This window comes from Nicotiana sylvestris, chromosome 2 (genome assembly GCF_000393655.2).
Source record: "Nicotiana sylvestris chromosome 2, ASM39365v2, whole genome shotgun sequence".
NCBI lineage: Eukaryota > Viridiplantae > Streptophyta > Magnoliopsida > Solanales > Solanaceae > Nicotiana > Nicotiana sylvestris.
The window spans coordinates 10,491,047-10,513,074 of record NC_091058.1 but is presented as its reverse complement, the minus strand read 5'-3'; the positions used below and the strand labels follow the sequence as shown (position 1 = coordinate 10,513,074).

General features: G+C 37.7%; 2 protein-coding genes across 2 annotated transcripts; one reads left to right on the top strand and one right to left on the bottom strand.

The window, feature by feature from the left end:
• Positions 1-1,430: 1,430 nt before the first annotated feature.
• LOC104227406 (probable ubiquitin conjugation factor E4) lies at positions 1,431-17,086 on the top strand. The gene is made up of 16 exons (XM_070167694.1): positions 1,431-2,646; positions 5,150-5,354; positions 5,550-5,701; positions 5,786-6,086; positions 6,235-6,387; positions 6,694-6,897; positions 6,992-7,104; positions 12,593-12,707; positions 13,736-13,825; positions 13,935-14,138; positions 14,218-14,313; positions 14,458-14,580; positions 15,958-16,050; positions 16,160-16,324; positions 16,439-16,528; positions 16,609-17,086. The coding sequence occupies exons 1-16, from the start codon at positions 1,811-1,813 to the stop codon at positions 16,786-16,788; spliced, it is 3,120 nt and encodes a 1,039-aa protein (XP_070023795.1). The 5' UTR covers positions 1,431-1,810; the 3' UTR covers positions 16,789-17,086.
• Positions 17,087-17,423: 337 nt separating this feature from the next.
• LOC104227405 (uncharacterized) lies at positions 17,424-20,814 on the bottom strand. Its single transcript, XM_070167384.1, has 7 exons — positions 20,516-20,814; positions 19,934-20,426; positions 19,322-19,460; positions 19,136-19,197; positions 18,681-18,819; positions 17,885-18,088; positions 17,424-17,712 (listed from the first exon to the last, which is right to left on the bottom strand). The coding sequence occupies exons 1-6, from the start codon at positions 20,658-20,660 to the stop codon at positions 17,951-17,953; spliced, it is 1,116 nt and encodes a 371-aa protein (XP_070023485.1). The 5' UTR covers positions 20,661-20,814; the 3' UTR covers positions 17,424-17,712; positions 17,885-17,950.
• Positions 20,815-22,028: the final 1,214 nt, after the last annotated feature.

Sequence of the window (22,028 nt, the reverse complement as noted above, 5' to 3'; positions counted from 1 at the left end):
GGCTCTTGTTGCTTTTTGAGCCGAGGGTCTCCTGGAAACAACCTCTCTACCATTCGGGGTAGGGGTAAGGTCTGCGTACATATTACCCTCTCCAGACCCCATTTGTGGGATTATACTGGGTCGTTGTTGTTGGATCGGTGAATCTATAGTCAATGCAAGACATGACCAAACTATCTCAAGCGACCTTATCTTATTTTATCTTCAATAAGTGCTACTTACGCTTTTTGATGAATGTAATCATTTTTAATCATATCTAATCTTATATGATCACACCACCATCTTGATATTTGTATATCTGCAACACTCGTATTGTGGATATGTCAAATTTTAGCGGCCTAATATTTACTACCATATAATATTACATGTCTATAATTATTCTATAGAACTTACCTTTCACTTAGGTATGTATCCTTATATCGCATAGCATCCTCGAAAAACTTTTCCACTTTAACCTTCCAGTTTTAATTCTAAGAGTACTCGTTAAAAAGCGAGCCTCTATATCTAAAAGTTATTTTACATTTTGGCACCATAATTTTATCTAATCTTACCTCAACTTCGCTCTTCTCATGCTAACTGAGTTTTGCTCCCCACGGTTTAAGCTTTTGGTTGATACCTTTACTGATTTTGTTATTTAACACAATATCACCAGCAAATAACATACACCATGTGATCTCATCTTGTATTGTGTTAGTTAGTTCATCCATAACTGGGGCAAATAAGTGAAGACACAATACCAATCCTCGGTATCGACACACTGTTATGGGAAATTCCATTCTATCTCCTACTACTATTTTTGTGCTAGTGACAACTCGTTCATACTTATTCTTTTTTTTGTATTTATATATTTAATATGATTTTTTTCTTCTCTATCACTATCAAGGACCTTTCGTTTTATTTTATCATATGTTTTCTATAGGTCAATGAACATTAGATCTTTGTTTCTTCATATATAGCTTACTAATTTTTGTCCTAAAAGTGCCACACGATTTTTTTTAACGCGCCACTTGCCTTATATTATATATGATTCTCTATCTAAACTATTTATCTTATTCATTTTCTTAGTCAATCTATTTATGAAATTAATTATTCCTCCAAACATAATAGTATACTCAGAAAACAATATCAAAAAGCTTATTTAGGCTGGATTATGGTTTTGCAAAGTTTTGATTAGTCAACCTCGACTCAAATCATATTATAAAAGTAGGCTAGACTCAATACAACTCGCCTCGATTCAATTCGAGGTCAAGATCCCACCCGTGTAACAACCTCTACAAATAAGTCCACATATGTCAACTACTCCCCTAATCAAAATAATGTAGAAAATCAACTCAATACATTGGATTTTTTTAACTTATGACTAACAATTTAGATTTCATTAAACTATCTCCTACTAGGTTTGTGGTAAGACCAACCCCCACAATGTCTTCTAGTTCAACTTCAAACCAACACTCCCAATTCAAGTTAGCATTGGAACAGAAAACGACAGCGTATAAGGATACCTTGTAGACTCGGAAACCACGTCTTATATCTCCCAAAGTCCTCGGTTTCATGAGTATTCTTCATCTATCCAGATTCCACAATCCTCCTTTCAATGTTTTCTCCAATTTTATCTACGTATTTAAATAACCCTTATGCATATGTTAATTTACAAATTTTCACATAGCAAGTAGTTATATCACATGCCTACAGTTTGTAAATCCAGCTGCTCTTGTCTCAATCTCTAGCTTCTCCCAAATCATCAATTTTCACACCCATAAATAGTTCAAAACTATCAATTTTGTTCGAATTCTTGTTATTTATTGTTGAAATCATGGCGACTACTAAACCACAGAGAACGCCGGCGGAGATCGAGGACATAATACTTCGGAAAATCCTCCTCGTAACCCTAGTTGATTCAATGGAAAACGATACACGTGTCGTGTATTTAGAGATGACGGCGGCGGAGATTTTAAGCGAGGGCAAAGAATTAAGGTTATCTAGGGATTTAATGGAGCGGGTTTTAATCGATCGACTTTCAGGTAATTTTGTATCGGCTGAACCCCCTTTCCAGTATTTAATCAACTGTTTCCGTAGGGCCCACGAAGAGGGCAAGAAAATTGCATCGATGAAGGATAAAAACGTCAGGTCTGAGATGGAATTAGTGGTTAAACAAGTTAAGAAGCTTGCGGTTTCTTATTGTAGGATACATTTAGGGAATCCTGATATGTTTCCTAATTGGGATACAGCGAAATTGAGTGTTTCTCCTTTGCTTCCTTTGGTGTTTTCAGAGGTTTCAAGCTCTGTGGATGCGTTTGGTGGGGGTGGGGGTAGTGGGGGAATGACATGTCCACCTGGGTTTTTGGATGAGTTGTTTAAAGAAGGGGATTTTGATAGTATGGACCCAATTTTAAAGCAGTTGTATGAGGATTTAAGAGGGACTGTGTTAAAGGTTTCAGCTTTGGGTAATTTTCAGCAGCCACTTAGGGCTTTATTGTACTTGGTTAAGTATCCGGTGGGCGCAAAGTCATTGGTGAATCATCCTTGGTGGATTCCTAAGAGTGTGTATTTGAATGGAAGGGTTATTGAGATGACAAGTATTTTGGGTCCTTTCTTTCATGTCAGTGCTTTGCCTGATAATACAATCTTTAAGAGTCAGCCGGATGTTGGGTGAGTAAAATTGTCTTTTGTCTCTTTTAATTGTATCCTGAATAAGTGTTTTTCCTGACTTTATACACTGATGAAAAATTATATGGCATTATAATATGGATTGAAAATAACAGATGCTGCAGCCTTTCGTACTCGTTCAATCCCTGTTATCATGCTTGTTTCTGCAAGAAGGGTGTAGGCTAACGTGTGAAAAAGAAAGTCTTTTTGATAATGTCAAAGTATTATTGATTGATAAGATCACTAAAGAGTGTTGCATAAGTTTACAAGTTGTGTAGGAGACTAAGGCCTCATTTGTTTGCACTTGTCTGAATCTTAATCATTTAGATCTCAGACATTAAGTGCGTTTGTTTTTAAAGTCTGAATCTTAATTATTCAGATCTTAATTATTAAGTGTGTTTGTTTTTTTTACTTCACAATCACTTAATGGGTCTGAATAGGTATGTATGATTAAGATCTATAACAGAGACTTAATTTCATTAAGATGCTATCATATTCATTATTAACTGTCGTCACCACCTACCATTATCAACTACCGCCATGCCACCACCATCACCATACTCAACCACCACCATCTCTACCACCATCATGCCACCATCATCCTCAATCATAGCCGCCACCATTATCGACCATCACCACCCACTATCCTCACTACTCTGACCACTATCATTTTCACCTACAATCAACACTCATCCACCTCAACTACCACAACTGATCAACCCATCACCATCAACAACCACAGGCGGCACTGCCCATCATTATAACCTATCACCACCCACCCACCACCTTCCTTAGTCACACTGCTACCACTACCCGCTATTATTAACTATCACCGCCCACCACCACCATCCTCAATCATAATCGCTACCACTACCAATCACTACTAGCTACTAGCATGAACCACCATCATCAACCAAAACTACCACCAACTACCGCTTCTAGTCGGCATTCACCCGTTAGCCATCACCACCACCAACTATCATATTTTAAAAAATTATATATTTTATTGATAGAATGTTACATTAGTTAGTATTTCATTAGAATTTTATGTTTATTAATTTTCAAATAAAGATAAATTTTATACATACAGATGTTAAAAATCAAACAGTCTTAATTATTTAGTATTCAGATCTTAATACATATCTTAATATATTCAGATGTGTATTCAGATTCAGATGTCTTAATCTTAATACAGTTCTTGATATTCAGATGTGTATTTAGATTCAGACGTCTTAATCTTAAAACAAACAAATGAGGCCTAAGACCATTTGTTTTTATTAAGATTTAAGATTAAGACGTCTGAATCTGAATACACATCTGGATATTAATGTGTATTAAGATTAAAACATCTGAATTTGAATACATATATGAATATTAAGATGTTGTATTAAGATCTGAATACTGAATAATTAAGATTGTTTGTTTTCTCTACATCTGAATGTGTAGATGTGATCTTTGTTTAAGAATTAATAAGTATAAAGTCAAATCAAATAATACTAATTAATTTAAAACTAATAATTTTTTTTTTAAAATTTACATGGTGGTTGGTGGTAATAATGGCTAATAGTAGTGCTTGTGGGTGCCGACTAGGTAGTAATTGGTGGTGGTGGTGTTGGTTGATAATGGTAATTATGTGTGGTGGATGACAATAGTAGTTAACTGTGGTGTTTGATAGCGGTGATGAGTGATATATAGTGGTGGTTAATAGCGGTGATTGGTGATTGTTGTGATAATGTTGGTTGTTGGTTATGGTTGTAAATGATGGCTAATGGTAGTGACAGTTGACATTCATGCTTGGCAACGGTGGTGGTGTGGCTGAGGATGGTGGTAATAGGTGGTGGGTAGTGGGTGGTTGTAGTCTATTATAGCAGGGGACATCGATAGCAGTGGCGATGGTGATTAGTGGTAAAAGTGTAGGAGTAATAATGAAATATTATTTTTACAAAAATTCTTGAATTTATAACATCTTAATGATATTAAGACTCTGCTATAGATATTAATCATTAATATCTATTCAAACGATCAGACCCATTAAGTGGTTGTAAAATTGAAAAAACAAACAATCTTAACTTGTTAAGATCTGAATGATTAAGAATCGGATCAAAAAAAACAAACGCACTTAATGACGGATATCTGAATGATTAAGATTCAGACCTCTATTAAGTGCAAACAAAAAAGGCCTAAGCTATCTAACAGGAAAAAGCAAGTTGTTACTGTTAAAGTTCATTATCTGAAGTTCAAAGAGCTAGGAAGAAGCATTTCTCTAGCTTCTTATATTGAAAAGGTTGATTCTTTTGACACCGTCAAGCTAGTATATGATTATGTTTGTTATCGGTGACTTAGCCTATGCATATCTGTCATTCTCTAACTGAAAAGTTAGGATGGGTTGCTATTTAGTGTTCTAGGTGAACAAAGATAGTTCCTTTTGCATTGACATATTCTCTGTTGAAGACCTTTATTTATCTCCAAAGGACTGATAGATTGTTTTACTTGTGTTGGCCACCAGCCAGCAGTGTTTCTCGGAATCGGCAACACGGCGTCCTGCTGATCTCCTGTCTTCTTTCACAACAATCAAAACTGTTATGAATAACTTGTATGATGGCTTGGGAGAAGTCCTTATGTCTCTTCTGAAAAATACAGCCATTCGTGAAAATGTCCTTGAATATCTCGCAGCAGTTATAAACAAAAATTCTTCAAGGGCTCATTTACAGGTAAGCTTTCAGTCCAGATCACACTATAGAGCACTAAAATGTGAACAGACCCGTAAAGTATGCATCTGTTGGCTCTGTGGTGGATACTTTATTTGTACTTGTACCTTTTTCCTCTGCTTTGTGCGGATTGTAGATTTGTTTTTTGGGTTCTGTGTTTTTCTACTCTGCCCTCACTCCAAAATTTTATGCTTGCAGGTTGATCCATTATCTTGTGCTAGTTCAGGCATGTTTGTAAATCTCAGTGCTGTTATGCTTCGGCTCTGTGAACCTTTCTTAGACGCCAATTTAACGAAAAGGGACAAGATTGATCCCCAATATGTGTTTTCTAGCACCCGTCTGGAACTGAGGTGAAATTTTCTTCTTTCCCATGTTCCCCCCTTTTCATCTGCATGTATGTTTGTTCCTTTAACATTGCCTATGATCCATATCAGGGGGTTGACTGCTCTGCATGCATCATCAGAAGAAGTTTCTGAATGGATAAATCAAAATAATCCAGAGAATGATGTCTCTAAAGAAGGCAGTGATGGAGAAAATCGGCTGTTGGTATCTCAGGAAGCTACAAGCTCCGGGAATGATTCTGGTGGACCTTCGATTCTCCACAATAGCAGGCCAATATCAAGTAGTAGTGAAAAAGCCAAATACCCCTTCATATGTGAATGCTTCTTCATGACTGCAAGGGTGCTCAACCTGGGTCTCCTAAAAGCATTTTCAGATTTTAAGCATCTTGTTCAGGTGAGGAATTAGGACTTGAGGAAAGGAAATACCAAATTATACTTGGTGAAAGAAGGATGTCTTGAACCATATGTAACAGTGGATGAAAGGTTAATGTGGTATATTCATGGTGTTTGTACTAATCTAATTATTTAATTATCATCTTTAGGACATTTCAAGATCTGAAGATCATTTGTCTACTATGAAGACCATGCTAGAACAAGCACCCTCACCACAGTTGCAGCAGGAAATATCTCGCTTGGAGAAAGAACTTGAGCTGTATTCACAGGAGAAATTGTGCTATGAAGCCCAAATACTGAGGGTATATAAACTTCTCCTTTTGTAATACTAGAAGGATTGTGCAATCTTGAGAATCTGAAGGGATTCTCTCTATTTTATTAGATTATACTTGATTACATTGCTGCTTTCAAGCAAAGCAGCTCCTTATTTTGGTGTTAACTCTTTGTTTCTGTCCTACTTTTTCTTTGCATACATGCTTTTTTTTTTTTGAGTAAAATAAAAAATGTGCAATCAACATATCCTAGGTAGGAATAGGTGCAAGTTATATCTCTGCATTTCCCTATTTATATTACTTGTATACGGAGTTAAAAGATTGCCTTGTTTTCAGGATGGAGGGCTTCTCCAGCGTGCATTATCCTTCTACAGGTTGATGGTCATTTGGCTGGTCGGCCTTGTTGGTGGTTTTAAGATGCCTTTACCTTCCCCTTGCCCTATGGAGTTTGCTTCTATGCCTGAGCACTTTGTGGAAGATGCCATGGAGCTGCTAATTTTTGCTTCTCGAATTCCTAGAGCTTTGGATGGTGTCTTACTGGTAGGTTTAGTCATGTCTTTTTATGTCAATTCGTATTCTTGTTCTTCATTTGTTCTTTTGTGATATGTAATTCTGTTCTTGCCTTACTTAACAGGACGACTTCATGAATTTCATTATCATGTTCATGGCAAGTCCAGAATATATCAGAAACCCTTATCTTAGAGCAAAGATGGTTGAAGTCCTAAACTGTTGGATGCCCCGTAGAAGGTGATTCAATTATATTCAGTTGTGATATTGCTTTCATTATTTTTGTTAGAGATAGTTATGTAATTCTCCCTCATTGGAATAGGAGTAGTATCCCCTTTGTATAGAGTAGCTATAAATAGCACCTCTTGTATTGCATCACACACAATATATATCAATATATATCATATTTTCTCCCGTGCCTTCTCACATGGTATCAGAGCTATCGTGAGAGATTTATCGCTGTGCATAAATTCCAGCGATTCCGGGAAGTAAAATCAGTCACCGGAACCCTTTTTTCCAGCGACTTTCAAAGTTGTTTTGCGTCTGCTTTGTCTCGGTCAGTGTTGTGCACAAAATCCAACACTACCACAAGAGTAGTCACTGTCCGGCGACCAAATCTCAGTAAAAATCTTCGGCGGTACTGTAACTGTCCAAAGAAAATTTTCCGGCAAAGTTCCAACGTTGCGTGGGCCACCTTCCGGCCATTTTTTTGGCGACGACTCTTCAGGACAGATTGTTTCCCTTGCAATTCCGAGCCTACCCATCCAGGTTACACCAAATTCCGACCACTTTTTTATTTTTCCGGCATGAATAGTGATTTCAAAAAAGTGGACTTCCGGCCACTTTTTGAAAAAGTTCCTTCAGAACAGTTGGGTCTTCTGGTAATTCCGATCCTACCCCTACTGTTTTTATTTCATTCCGACCACTTTGAATATTTTCCGGCTGCAACAGTAACTTTCCAACTGCTACAGTAGTTTACTATTCTGGTTCAGTGTTCCTTACTCTATTTTCAGTGGATTACAGTTGATTATTTCTCTTATTTGGTAATAATTTACAAGATGTCTTTGGGAATTGATGTTTTTGGGTCTAAAAGCATGAGTTCTGGAAACTCTAATGTTATGATTACCTCGGAACCTTTAATGGGAGGTTCAAACTACTTAGCTTGGGCTTCATCTGTCGAGTTGTGGTGTAAAGGTCAAGGTGTGCAAGATCATCTGATTAAACAGTCTAGCGAAGGAGATGAAAAGGCGATAGCGCTTTGGGCAAAAATTGATGCTCAATTATGTAGCATCTTGTGGCGTTCTATTGATTCTAAGTTGATGCCTTTGTTTCGGCCATTCCAGACATGTTATTTGGTTTGGGCAAAGGCTCGTACGTTATACACTAATGATATATCTCGCTTCTATGATGTGATATCACGGATGACAAACTTAAAGAAGCAAGAATTAGATATGTCTACTTACTTGGGTCAGGTACAGGCAGTCATGGAGGAATTTGAGACATTGATGCCAGTTTCTGCTAGTGTGTCAAAACAACAAGAGCAGCGACAGAAAATGTTTCTAGTTCTTACACTCGCTGGACTTCCTCATGATCTTGATTCAGTACGAGACCAGATTTTGGCGAGTCCGACTGTCCCTACAGTTGAATTATTCTCTCGATTACTTCGCTTTGCTGCAGCACCAAGTCACCCAGTGATTTCATCATAGATACTTGATTCCTCTGTTCTTGCATCCCAGACAATGGATGTTCGGGCATCTCAAGCTATGGAGAATAGACGAGGAGGCGGTCGTTTTGGGAGATCTAGACCCAAGTGTTCTTATTGTCACAAACTTGGACACACTCGCGAAATGTGTTATTCCTTAAATGGCCGTCCACCCAAAAATGCCTACGTTGCTCAGAGCGAGACTACAGGTAACCAGGGCTTTTCTGTATCTAAAGAAGAATATAATGAGCTCCTTCAGTATCGAGCAAGTAAGCAAACATCTCCACAAGTAGCCTCAGTTGCCCAGACTGACACTCCTATTGCTGGTAATTCTTTTGCTTGTGTTTCCCAGTCTAGTACTCTTGGACCATGGGTCATGGACTCAGGCGCTTCTGATCATATCTCTGGTAATAAATCACTTTTGTCGAATATTGTATATTCACAGTCTCTTCCTACTGTTACTTTAGCCAATGGATGTCAAACTAAGGCACAAGGAGTTGGACAAGCCAACCCATTGTCTTCTATCACCCTAGATTCCGTTCTTTATGTTCCTGGTTGTCCTTTTAGTCTTGCATCTGTTAGTCGTTTGACTCGTGCCCTCAATTGTGGTATATATTTTATTGATGATTCTTTTATTATGCAGGACCGCAGTACGGGACGGACAATTGGTACAGGTCGTGAATCAGAAGGTCTTTACTACCTTAACTCGCTCAGTCCTTCCACAACATGTCTAGTTACAGATCCTCCAGATCTAATCCACAGACGTTTAGGACATCCGAGTTTATCCAAACTTCAAAAGATGGTGCCTAGTTTATCCAGTTTGTCTAGATTAGATTGTGAGTCGTGTCAGCTTGGGAAACATACCCGAGCTTCCTTTACGCGTAGTGTTGAGAGTCATGCAGAGTCTGTTTTCTCCTTGGTTCATTCTGATATATGGGGTCCTAGTAGAGTCAGTTCAACCTTGGGATTTCGTTATTTTGTTAGCTTTATTGATGATTACTCAAGATGTACTTGGCTTTTCTTAATGAAAGATCGTTCTGAGTTATTCTCTATATTCCAGAGTTTTTGTGCTGAAATCAAAAACCAATTTGGTGTCTCTATCCGCATTTTTCGCAGTGATAATGCCTTAGAATATGTATCTTCTCAGTTTCAGCAGTTTATGTCTTCTCATGGAATTATTCATCAGACATCTTGTCCTTATACCCCTCAGCAAAATGGGGTTGCAGAAAGAAAGAATAGGCACCTTATTGAGACTGCTCGCACACTTCTAATTGAGTCTCGTGTTCCGCTGCGTTTTTGGGGCGATGCAGTTCTCACAGCTTGTTATTTGATTAATAGGATGCCTTCATCTCCCATCAAGGGTCAGATTCCACATTCAATATTGTTTCCCCAGTCAGCCTTATACCCTCTTCCACCTCGGGTTTTTGGGAGCACATGTTTTGTTCATAACTTAGCCCCGGGGAAAGATAAGTTAGCTCCTCGTGCTCTCAAGTGTGTCTTCCTTGGTTATTCTCGTGTTCAGAAGGGATATCGTTGTTATTCACCTAATCTTCATAGGTACCTTATGTCAGCTGACGTCACATTTTTCGAGTCTAAACCTTTCTTCACAACTGATGTCACTTCTGCTGACCACCATGACATATCTGAGGTCTTACCTATACCGACTTTTGAGGAGTTTAGTAATCCTCCTCCACCTTCAACCACAGAGGTTTCACCCATACCAACTTTTGAGGAGTCCAGTGTTATCCCTCCTAGTTCCCCAGCCACAGGAACACCACTCTTGACTTATCATCGTCGTTCGCGCCCTACATCAGGCCCATCTGGTTCTCGTCCTGCACCTGACACGGCTCCTACTACGGATCCTGCTCCTAGTACACCGATTGCACTTCGAAAAGGTATACGGACCACACTAAACCCTAATCCTCATTATGTTGGTTTGAGTTATCATCGTCTGTCATCTCCCCATTATGCTTTTATATCTTCATTGTCCTCGGTTTCCATCCCTAAGTCTACAGGTGAAGCATTGTCTCATCCAGGATGGCGACAGGCTATGAGTGACGAGATGTCTGCTTTACATACAAGTGGTACATGGGAGCTTGTTCCTCTTCCTTCAGGTAAATCTACCGTTGGTTGTCGTTGGGTTTATGCAGTCAAAGTTGGTCCCGATGGCCAGATTGATCGACTTAAGGCACGTCTTGTTGCCAAAGGATACACTCAAATATTTGGGCTAGATTACAGTGATACCTTCTCTCCAGTGGCTAAAGTGGCATCAGTTCGCCTTTTTCTATCCATGGCTGCAGTTCGTCATTGGCCCCTCTATCAGTTGGACATTAAGAATGCCTTTCTTCATGGTGATCTTGAGGATGAGGTTTATATGGAGCAACCACCTGGTTTTATTGCTCAGGGGGAGTCTCGTGGCCTTGTATGTCGCTTGCGTCGGTCACTTTATGGTCTAAAGCAGTCTCCTCGAGCCTGGTTTGGTAAGTTCAGCACGGTTATCCAGGAGTTTGGCATGACTCGTAGTGAAGCTGATCACTCTGTGTTTTATTGCCACTCTGCTTCAAGTCTATGTATTTATCTGGTAGTCTATGTTGATGATATTGTTATTACGGGCAATGATCAGGATGGTATTACTAATCTGAAGCAGCATCTCTTCCAGCACTTTCAAACTAAGGATCTAGGCAGATTGAAGTACTTTCTAGGTATTGAGGTTGCTCAATCTAGCTCAGGTATTGTTATTTCTCAAAGGAAATATGTGTTAGACATTCTTGAGGAAACAGGGATGACAGGTTGCAGACCTGTTGACACGCCGATGGATCCGAATTCTAAACTTCCCCCTGGACAGGGGAGCCGCTTAGCGATCCTGCAAGCTATAGGCGGCTGGTTGGTAAATTAAATTATCTCACAGTGACTAGGCCCGACATTTCTTATCCTGTGAGTGTTGTAAGTCAGTTTATGAATTCTCCCTGTGATAGTCATTGGGATGCAGTTGTCCGCATTATCCGGTATATAAAATCGGCTCCAGGTAAAGGATTATTGTTTGAGGATCGAGGTCATGAGCAGATCGTTGGGTACTCGGATGCTGATTGGGTAGGATCACCTTCTGATAGACGTTCTATGTCTGGATATTGTGTTTTAGTAGGAGGAAATTTGGTGTCCTGGAAAAGTAAGAAACAGAATGTAGTTGCTCGGTCTAGTGCAGAAGCAGAATACCGAGCAATGGCTATGGCAACATGTGAACTAGTCTGGACCAAACAATTGCTCAAGGAGTTGAAATTTGGTGAAATCAGTCGGATGGAACTTGTGTGCGATAATCAAGCTGCACTTCATATTGCATCAAATCCGGTGTTTCATGAGAGAACTAAACACATTGAGATTGATTGTCACTTCGTCAGAGAAAAGATACTCTCAGGAGATATTACTACGAAGTTTGTGAGATCGAATGATCAACTTGCAGATATTTTCACCAAGTCCCTCACTAGTCCTCGCATTGATTATATATGTAACAAGCTCGGTACATATGATTTATATGCTCCGGCTTGAGGGGGAGTGTTAGAGATAGTTATGTAATTGTCCCACATTGAAATAGGAGTAGTATCCCTTTGTATAGAGTAGCTATAAATAGCACCTCTTGTATTGCATCACACACAATATATATCAATATATATCATATTTTCTCCCGTGCCTTCTCACAATTTTTACTATTACTCCTCTGTTCCACTTTGTTTGGCACTATTTACTTATTAGTCGGTTGCAAAAAAAGAGAGGCACATTCCTATCCTTAATGAAGTTTTTTATAGCCACACAAAAACTATGGCATGTTGAAGGCCACAAGTTTCAAAAGTTTTATAGTCACACAAGTGTTATGCCATATTTAAGAGCACAAGTTTCAAAAGTCTTCCTTTCCTTATTAAAATTTGTGCCAAGTCAAACTATGGCAAACAACGGGGAAGGGAGGGAGAATTTGTTTCTATGCATGCTAGGAATATTTTTCCTGTCGCCTATCTAAGTGATTTTTTTATGCAGCGGCTCGACTGCAACCTCTACTTTGTTTGAGGGGCATCAACTCTCTCTGGAGTATCTTGTGAGGAATCTTTTGAAGGTTTATGTCGACATTGAATTTACAGGATCCCACACTCAGGTAATGCTTTGGTGCTTTATTAATTAATATGTGCTTTGACAAGTGAAACCTTTTCTGCAACAAAAAACATCAACTATGCCTCAGTCCCAAACAAGTTGTGCTCACATTATACAAGTGAAAAAAGTTGTTTGCATCCCTAAAAATTCCTCCTACTAAGGAAAAAGCAATATGTGATGCTAGTTCTTTCTTTTCTCATAATTTTATAAATTACTTTTATAGTCTCATAAGGATCTTGAAATGTGAGCTTACTCCTTCGTCCTGCTTGTGTCATTCATTTTCAAAACTTCAGGTCATTGACCTTTCACTTCTCCCTTACCTTCTCAAAGTGGAGATTCTTCAGATCTGGCTGGACATAAAAATATACAGATATTTGCTTGTTCTTGAGGGTTGTCAGTAATCTTTCGGGGCGTTAAAAGAATTAATCTTTTTCCGTCATAAAAGAGGTTTCTCGAAGAAAAATTAGTGCGAGTGTTAGCTATATGGAAGAGTCTATTGAAAAGTAGACATATTCCAAGAACTTTATTTGTAGGTATGGTTCTCCATGAGTGTTGAAATATCTTTAAAGTATGGCTATTTGGAAAACAGAACTATTTTTACCCAGGTTCTCAAAGTCTGTTTTCTTCGTTCTTTGGTGATATTATCGTTTCAGCATAGAGAGGTTTGAATGCTGGCTTAAGTCATCAAATTTTTCTTTTTCTATAAACCCACAGGTTTTGGATAGTGTTTTCTTGGTTCTCGGGTGATACTTGTTTCAGGATAAAGACGTTGAATGCTTTGGTAATATGTCTTCAATTTTTTCTTAAAAAGTGGAGTGGCCAGGGATAAAGCAGTAAAAAGTTGCTGTCTCACAAAAGAAAATATGGTTGATGAATAAACAGTCGGCTCTCTGATTCAGCCTTATTGCCAGAAACAAAAGTTGCTAATTTAGTCAATGCCATTCCATATTGTTCTGTTAGTTGCAGTTTAGTTCATTTGATGGTAGAGACTTCCGCTGTGTGCTCTTTAATGGAATGTCTTCTTTGCTGCAGTTCTATGATAAATTTAATATCCGCCACAACATTGCTGAACTACTTGAATATCTTTGGCAAGTTCCAAGTCACAGGAATGCATGGAGACAGGTTGGGAGTTTTTTTCTCTCTTTTCGGTATATTTTGCGTTCAATGTTTTATAACACAACTCTTGAACTACTCTTCAATAACGCTCCATCTGTAACCTCAATATTTACAGATTGCCAAGGAGGAGGAGAAGGGTGTTTATTTGAATTTCTTAAACTTCTTGATTAATGATAGCATCTATCTTCTCGATGAAAGTCTTAATAAAATTCTTGAACTAAAAGAGCTGGAAGCTGAAATGTCTAACACAGCGGAATGGGAACGAAGACCAGCTCAAGAAAGGCAGGAGAGAACTCGCCTGTTCCATTCACAAGAGAATGTCAGTTTTAAATCTTTAAATATTTTTATTTGCTAAAGCTATATTCATAATTTAAGTGAAAGATGCTGGTTGATTTTAGATAATTCGAATTGATATGAAGTTGGCAAATGAAGATGTGAGCCTGCTAGCATTTACTTCAGAGCAAATTACCGCCCCGTTTCTTCTTCCTGAGATGGTATGTTCACCATTCTATATCATTTCTCGTGGTATCGTGTTCTAATCGATGAAGCTGTTTTTTTCTTTCTTTTCAAATTGGTTATTGTTTTATAATTGGTGAAGCTGTTTTTCCCCCTTAATTTTTCTCGAAATGGTTTTCTAGGTGGAGAGAGTTGCTAGCATGTTGAATTACTTTTTACTACAGCTGGTGGGTCCACAAAGAAAATCTCTCAGCTTGAAAGACCCTGAAAAGTATGAGTTTCGTCCGAAAGAGTTGTTGAAACAGGTGAATGAAGTTCTTTGCATATCTTGATATTACTTGCTATAACTAACAAAGATCAGCTGGCATTAAGTGTCCCTCAAATTGGAAAACTTCTAATCTTTTACCTTTTGACTGAAGTCTTTGCCTTTATACACTTAAAAAGTAGCAAAGTGCAACTATGCTTTTCTTATGATTGAAATTGGAAATTAACACGGCAAAAAGATAAGGTAAAGAAAATATGAAATATGACTGAGCCGCGTGATCAAATGCCAGAGGCACACACATCACTATATTTATATCTGCCAATTCTCCTTCTCTGACCTTCACGTCTAGTTCCTCTTTTTCCATTTGCTTGCTCTGTACCTACATTGGCACCTTTGCCTCATCTCTAACTGGACTTGTTTCTAATATCCCCACGTCTCAATAGGCAAAACCTACTTCTACTTGCACAGTTACTAATAGCACAAAGTGTGAATAGATTATCATATCAAGTTTGGTAGAAAAATGTTTAATTAATGATTTGGAATATATGTCTCTGAAAAACAACAGTGTGGGTTGTGAAAAGTGGAATGCTTGGTGTCTGAGATGTCATACCGAGTTTGAGATTATAGAATAATTATTTTTTTCCAATTTATATCAGATATTTCCTTTTGGTTCTTCCCAAAGTATTCTAATATTGAAATAGCTGTTTTGGGATTGACCGCTTTGCTGGAAGGATTATGCTCCATAGTGGCAAAAATTAGTTTTTAATCACTCATTTGTGAAGGAAAATTGATCATTTCTCTTAATGAACTTGTATGTTGGGAAATGACCTTAACAGATGTATATTTATTTCTCTATGTGGATGATGACTTGGTGTAGAAGTTTAGTTTGCTATAGCCATGATAATATTGGTAGTGTTATCTGTAAAAGAATCTAAAGCAAGTAATTTGTTGCATATTAGCAGCAAATATCATCTGAATACAGGTGTGTCTTGAGCTCTTTTTTTTCTTTGGATCAAGCAAACGAATTTTCAGTAAATTTTGGACCAAACCCCTGTATACAAGAAGTATATACCAAAAAGTAGAAAGCCTACAAAATGTCTTGAGCATTTTATTTGCCAAGACTATTATTGTTTTAGCAATATCTAATATGATTGTTGATGGGGTCTATGTTCTGAATTTATTAGAAGCGCCGTCTGGTTATTCTTTTGACAAAAACCAAGTGTATTTCTGTATTACTTAGCCCTTTTTTCCTCTATTCATCAGTGTCTGGGTATCTCCTGTTTCATGAAGAGGGCCAGAAAAATTTCTTTTTCTCCTTATTGTTTAGTGTATCCTGTAGTCTCCATAGTATTGTTACTAGAATCAGGAGAAGATACGTGTGTAGAAGTTTTACAATTTCTTTTGGTCGTATGTGAAGATTGTGAAAATATATGTGCATTTGGCGAGAGGGGATAAGGAGAATATCTTTCCAGCTGCAATTACAAGAGATGGTCGATCGTACAGTGATCAGGTTTTTACTCTATGTTGCTAATTGTTTTCTTTTCCTTTAAAAAAAAAATTGCTTTCTTCAAATTCATTCTTTGTTTGGACTTCGGCGTGACAAATTGGATTTGCTTCAGATATTTAGTGCTGCAGCTGATGTCCTTAGAAGAATTGGTGAAGATATGAGGATCATTCAAGAGTTCATTGACCTTGGCGCAAAAGCCAAGGTTGCAGCGTCAGAAGCAATGGACGCTGAGGCTGCGCTTGGAGACATTCCTGATGAATTCCTTGATCCTATCCAAGTACGTACCTTCTTCTTCTCGAAATCAAATCAAGTATCTTACAATTCTTGCTATATAGATAGCTTCCGTAGTCATATTTTTGATTTGGACGAATGGTCTTTATTCGATTTGCAGTATACTTTGATGAAGGATCCTGTCATTCTTCCCTCTTCGAGAATAACAGTGGACCGACCTGTTATTCAGAGGCACCTTCTTAGTGATAGTGTAAGCCACTATATCTATGTTTCTAAGTCTTTTATTCCACTAGGAATTATTGTTTTTCACTTGTTTCTACTGGTTTACAGTCAGACCCGTTTAACCGGTCTCATCTAACTGCGGACATGCTGATTCCCGACACCGAGTTGAAGGCGAAAATTGAAGAGTTCATTCGGTCCCATGAATTGCAGAAGCATGGGGAAGATTTGAACTTGCAAAACACAAAAACAACAATACAAACAACTGATACTTCAAATTTAATTGAGTAGGGATTTATCTTTTCTTCTTTTACCTGATCATGTGTATATTGGGTTCAAGTGATCAATGGTAGACCTTGTTGGCAAAAACTAGAAAATCTTTTGCTTTTCTTTCTGTATGCGATAGTTCTTCTTTTACCTCAGGGTCCAATAACTATAGGGAGTTATGAGAATTGATGTTATTAGTTAATCAATGTCTCTTGCGGGCCTGGTGACAACTTTTGGCATGATCAGCTGCCTTTATGTATGTGACCACCACAATGTACACAAGGGAATTTGCTGAAATGGTATATTAATGTTTTCGTGATTACATTTTTGGTCCGTTTGTTAGTGAATGTAGTGCACTAAGCATTCTATCTCCTGATAAAATGATTTGTTTATTCTCTACTCTGTCAATATCAAGTTGTACCTTTGCCAAGTCCTACCTATAAGGGTAATACCTTTGTTAATTTGGGTACTCGATTTATTTATCTTTCCGTTTTTCTTTTAGCATCAGTAATTTTAGGCATTACTGGTGTGTAAGAAATAAAGCGAGAAGATTAAAAAAGATGAAGAAAGTATTCAGATGGTTGTAAGGCAAACAAATTTCCGCAGCTCCCCGTTTATTAGATTGCATTAAACCACTTCTTTTTCGGCTACACTTTCGGTAGAAGGTGGCTTGGTGGGAGGGCTTCATTGATTAAACCAGTAAATCCATAAAGAACGCAAGCTAACGGCGTCTCAATTTTTTCTTGAGAGCTTATTTCGTCTAAGTAATTAAAAAATACATTAAGGAGTAAATCCTTTAAAAATGGTGGACGTAAAAAAGCAAACTGGTGAAAGTAAAGCTATACATAAGCTGTAACAGAACTATCCAAAAAATGCAAAAGCATAGCTGCTCAGTTATACGACCAGGCAGTCAGCAGCATCAAGCGTGGCGAATATCCAGACATATTACTGACAATAATTAAAACCAAAACATAAGTCATTCAAAGTCTAAAAACAAAGCGAACATGTGAACTTTGTTCCACTACGACAGGAAAAGAAGAAGAAAAGAAAAGAGCAAACCACGAAACAACAAATATAGTCATATTTGAAAAAAATGTTAATCACTTATGTAGGGAAATACCTGTGAAGTTCCCACGTGCAAATAGGCTAAAACAGCTTCCTTCAGGAAACTAGTTTGACCAGTTATTCACAGCTTTGATTTAAGCTCAGGTATCTTTCTTTTTGCATATTCATGAGCAATCCTAATTGCACTATTGCTGTGGCGCAAAGTGAACTCTGCCAGCAAGATTTGGCTCTCTTCACTAGTTAGATCTCCATGACATCCCTTAAAAGAAAAAAAAAAGTCAACTTTCTGTACATGGAATCTTGGAGATCATGAACAAAAGAAGGCCAAATCCTTCTATAGGTTAGAAACTTGAAGCAACTATGATCAACTACAGTGTCACCTTCATCAACCACCAAAGACGAGTCAACAAAGTTTCAAATTTTCTAAGGTACAATAATACAGGAGAGATATCAATTAACACTTAAGATAGATTGAACCACTCTTTTACCACGCTGTCACCTTCTTGATTGTTAGTAGAGAAGCACCATAGGCAGATAGATTGTACCATTATTTTCCTATTTCCACGGAAGGTTAAAAGAAAGATAGAAAAACAACATGCTATGTAGCTAATGCAACATGTATAACCTTTAACCCACAACCTCATCCAGAAAGAGAAAAATCAAGGCAATACTTGTATCTCCGAGAAAAAAAAAAGGTAATCCTAGTCCATAGTTTCTCCTTTCCATCGGATGTACTGCAATTTGATTCCCCCCCCCCCCCTTCCATCAGAGGAGAAAGAATTAAAAAAAGGAATGAGAAGAGTATAAATTAAGAGTTAGGTGAATGTTCTGCAGCGCTACGGGACACGTACCAAGCGAGAAGTTCTGTCACAGACGGCATGGTGCATAAGTAGACCAGCAGCAACAGATACATTGAATGAGTCTACCATGCCTTTCATTGGAATACTGCAGTGCATGTCTGATAATTCAAGAGCCTCATCACTAATTCCCCTGCAAACAACAATATCTCATCTAGTTCTGGTCCATCTCAGAAAAATAAATCATAGTCTTTTCATGCCAAGAGGCAATATTCCTATTATCTCTAATTTTACAAGGAAATAGAATTAGATCTTCTTCAGCATAAAGAAGATCATTAAAATAGAGAACCAAGACTAGAAAGAAATTGATAACAAATTCTACCAAAAAATTTATCGCAGATGCTAATATGATTATAGTTCAAATGTGACAGAATATAGTAGTCCCTGTCAGCAGGTAGGATCAAATCTGAATAACTATTCTTGAACGAGGACAGCAGACTAACACCTACCTAAGCTCATTTCCAACAACAATTGCAGTTGGGCATGACCAGTCCATATCGTACACAGAAACCTACAATAGAAAGACAACGTTCAATTGACATCTTGAGAAAGCAATAAAACGGAAAGAACCAAAAAATGAGCAAGCAAATTTTCACTGGCAATTCAGTATAAGAAATAAAAGAGGATCTCCATACTGCGTCCATTCCAAGATGTGTTGTCGCAATACGATAACCACGTGATTTCAAAACTTTGAAACACTCATGGACAGAATCCCAAAGTTCGATGTCCAACCATTTCTCAGCTCCCATGCTGACATGACGATTCTCCCTGTACCTGTAGGCAGATAGTAAATGTCAAGGCACTTGCACAAAGAGTGCTCTATAAAACCAATTCACTTATAAAAACCGTTCCCTTCCTGCAAAATTAAATCGTCAAACAAAAATATTGGAACTCTCTGTGACAGGATTTGTTTGCACTGTTAGATAGTAAACCACTTCTGGAACGCTTTGCACTAAACCTTAATCAACACGATGACTAAGTAAACCACAAAATGCATTTGTTTCACTAAATATAACCGCGAGCTGGGTATAACATTGAACCAAACGTTCTTCTTTATTTCCCTAGCCAAAGGAGGGGAAACTATAAAGCATGTCGCCTCAGACACATTGTTGTAAATCATGTATTATGCTAAGAATACATTTGAAACTCAAGTCGATACAACTAAAACTGCCAATTATTTAAGCAATATCGAGCATGGTAAGAAAAAGAAACAAATAAGTACTATTTTCACCTAAAGTGCTGAGCACCTTTTCGAACAGTCACACGCTACAACATGGACTGACTGAATGCCCAGTGCATCAGCTGACCGAAATGCAGCTGAAATATTGCCAAAATCACTCAAACCTTCCACCACCAAACATACAGAATATGTCCGATTCATCACAGCATGTCTAAACCTCTCTTTCCTCGAATCCATTATAACCGGATTCAAAGCTTCCAATACCTCTGCGCTATTCAAATCCACATTTCCCGCCTTAAATCTATCCAAATACGGAAACCAACGGTCCTGATGCCCCTGGCCTTCAGTATTGGACCTACGTTCCATTTTCATAAATTTTGTTACATCATCTCTATTGGAAAGCAACTCTTCTACTGTATCTTCCGATTTTTCCTCCGGAATTTCTACGGCGACACGCGGAACTGTCATTTCCTCCGCATTTTCCGAAGTTTCCAGCGAAATTGCTCCTCGAGTGCTGCCATATCGTCTTGAAGTAGCTCTACACGGTTCGATTCTAAATCCTACATAGAAATACAGTAAAGAACAAGGTTAGTGTAGTAAACAGATACAGCGCAACACATAGAAAATCACAAACATTATAAATAGATACCTGGATTAGGAGAGAGTAGACGCAGTGCGTTAAAAGGAGAGAAATTGGATAAAAAATGAGAAGAGAAACTTCTCCGATAACTGCTTCGAGTTTTGAACTCAATAAACGAAATTGAGGAGCGAAATAAGGTTTTGCAGGCGCTCATGGCATTAACTTGATGGGGATGATTCTTCTCTCACTTACCTCACTACTGGTCGGAGAGTAGGAAATGGAGATTTTGCCGGGGATTGAACTGGACTGGACTGGACGAAGGAGGAGTAAACGGCGTCGTGAAGAGACCACGTTCAACTTGGGTCAAGCCCAACTAACCCGCCCAAAACATTTGGTACTCCTAACTATACATTTCGGACAACTTAATGGGAATTGTCCAAAATTGAACTGCAAGATCACACGTTCAATTTAAGTGCTACTACTATTTTGTGACATTCTTTTTTTGTTTCCATCCTTTTATTTAGGTGCATTAAATTAAAACATTATATATGGAAGAATATAGAAGTGTATATTCATTCAAACTCTTTTGTCAACTTAAAATTATGTGTATTACATTTACTTGACATTCTACTTCAATATTTTTCTGAAGAAGTTAAATAGAACATATTGATCAGAGCTCCTGTTTCTGTAATAAAATTGCATGGTACGTAAATATTGGAAATAGCATTTCCCTTATATTGTAAAACAAAATATTTTGACTTCGCTTTTAGTAGTAGCTTAGTTGGATGACTATTTGAACTCTCACCTTGTTGGTGAAGATTCAATTCCTCACCTTAGACAAGATATAAAGAACATAACCAATACAGGGAATGACGGAGTACCGGACCATATCTATTTTTGCGCCATGACAATCTCACTCGAATTATGGGAACTACTTTTCTCCCCTAATTCTGCTTCCTCTTCTCCTATTTCCTACGTATAATTTTTTAAAAATGGTGTATGAAAGAATATGTACGTTCAACCAAAAAGTTTTAGAGAATAGCTGCAATAATAGTCCAGCTTAATAATCTAAGTTGGAGTACATAATTTTTGAAGGTTTCCTCGCTTGAGGTTTAATGCTAAAAACCCACAAAATATTAAGAACGTTAAATTCCATCCTCAAATAAATTTTGCAGTTACCTTTTGTTTTCCGGACAACAAAGAGAATTATATTAAAAGAGACATAATATTGTTAATATTATCTAGTCAATTGACCTACATCAATCTACTAATATAGAAGAGAGAAAAAACTTATATTTTAATCGATCAGCTATAACTCAATCCCAAACTGGTTATAGTCTCCTATGTGAATCTTCTATAGCCATTCCGCTCTATTCAGGAGCTAATTTCATTCATTCATAACGTGGGAGTATTTTCAAAATTTTAAATAATCATGTGTCTTTTTATTTTACAAGTGTCATACCTTTTTACATGTGGCATTGTTTAAAAAGATTGTTTGACAAATGACCTTACTAAGCCAAGTGGCATTTTGCATGAGATGTTTTGGCATCTTGCATGAAGGAAATTTGATACACTTATCTTG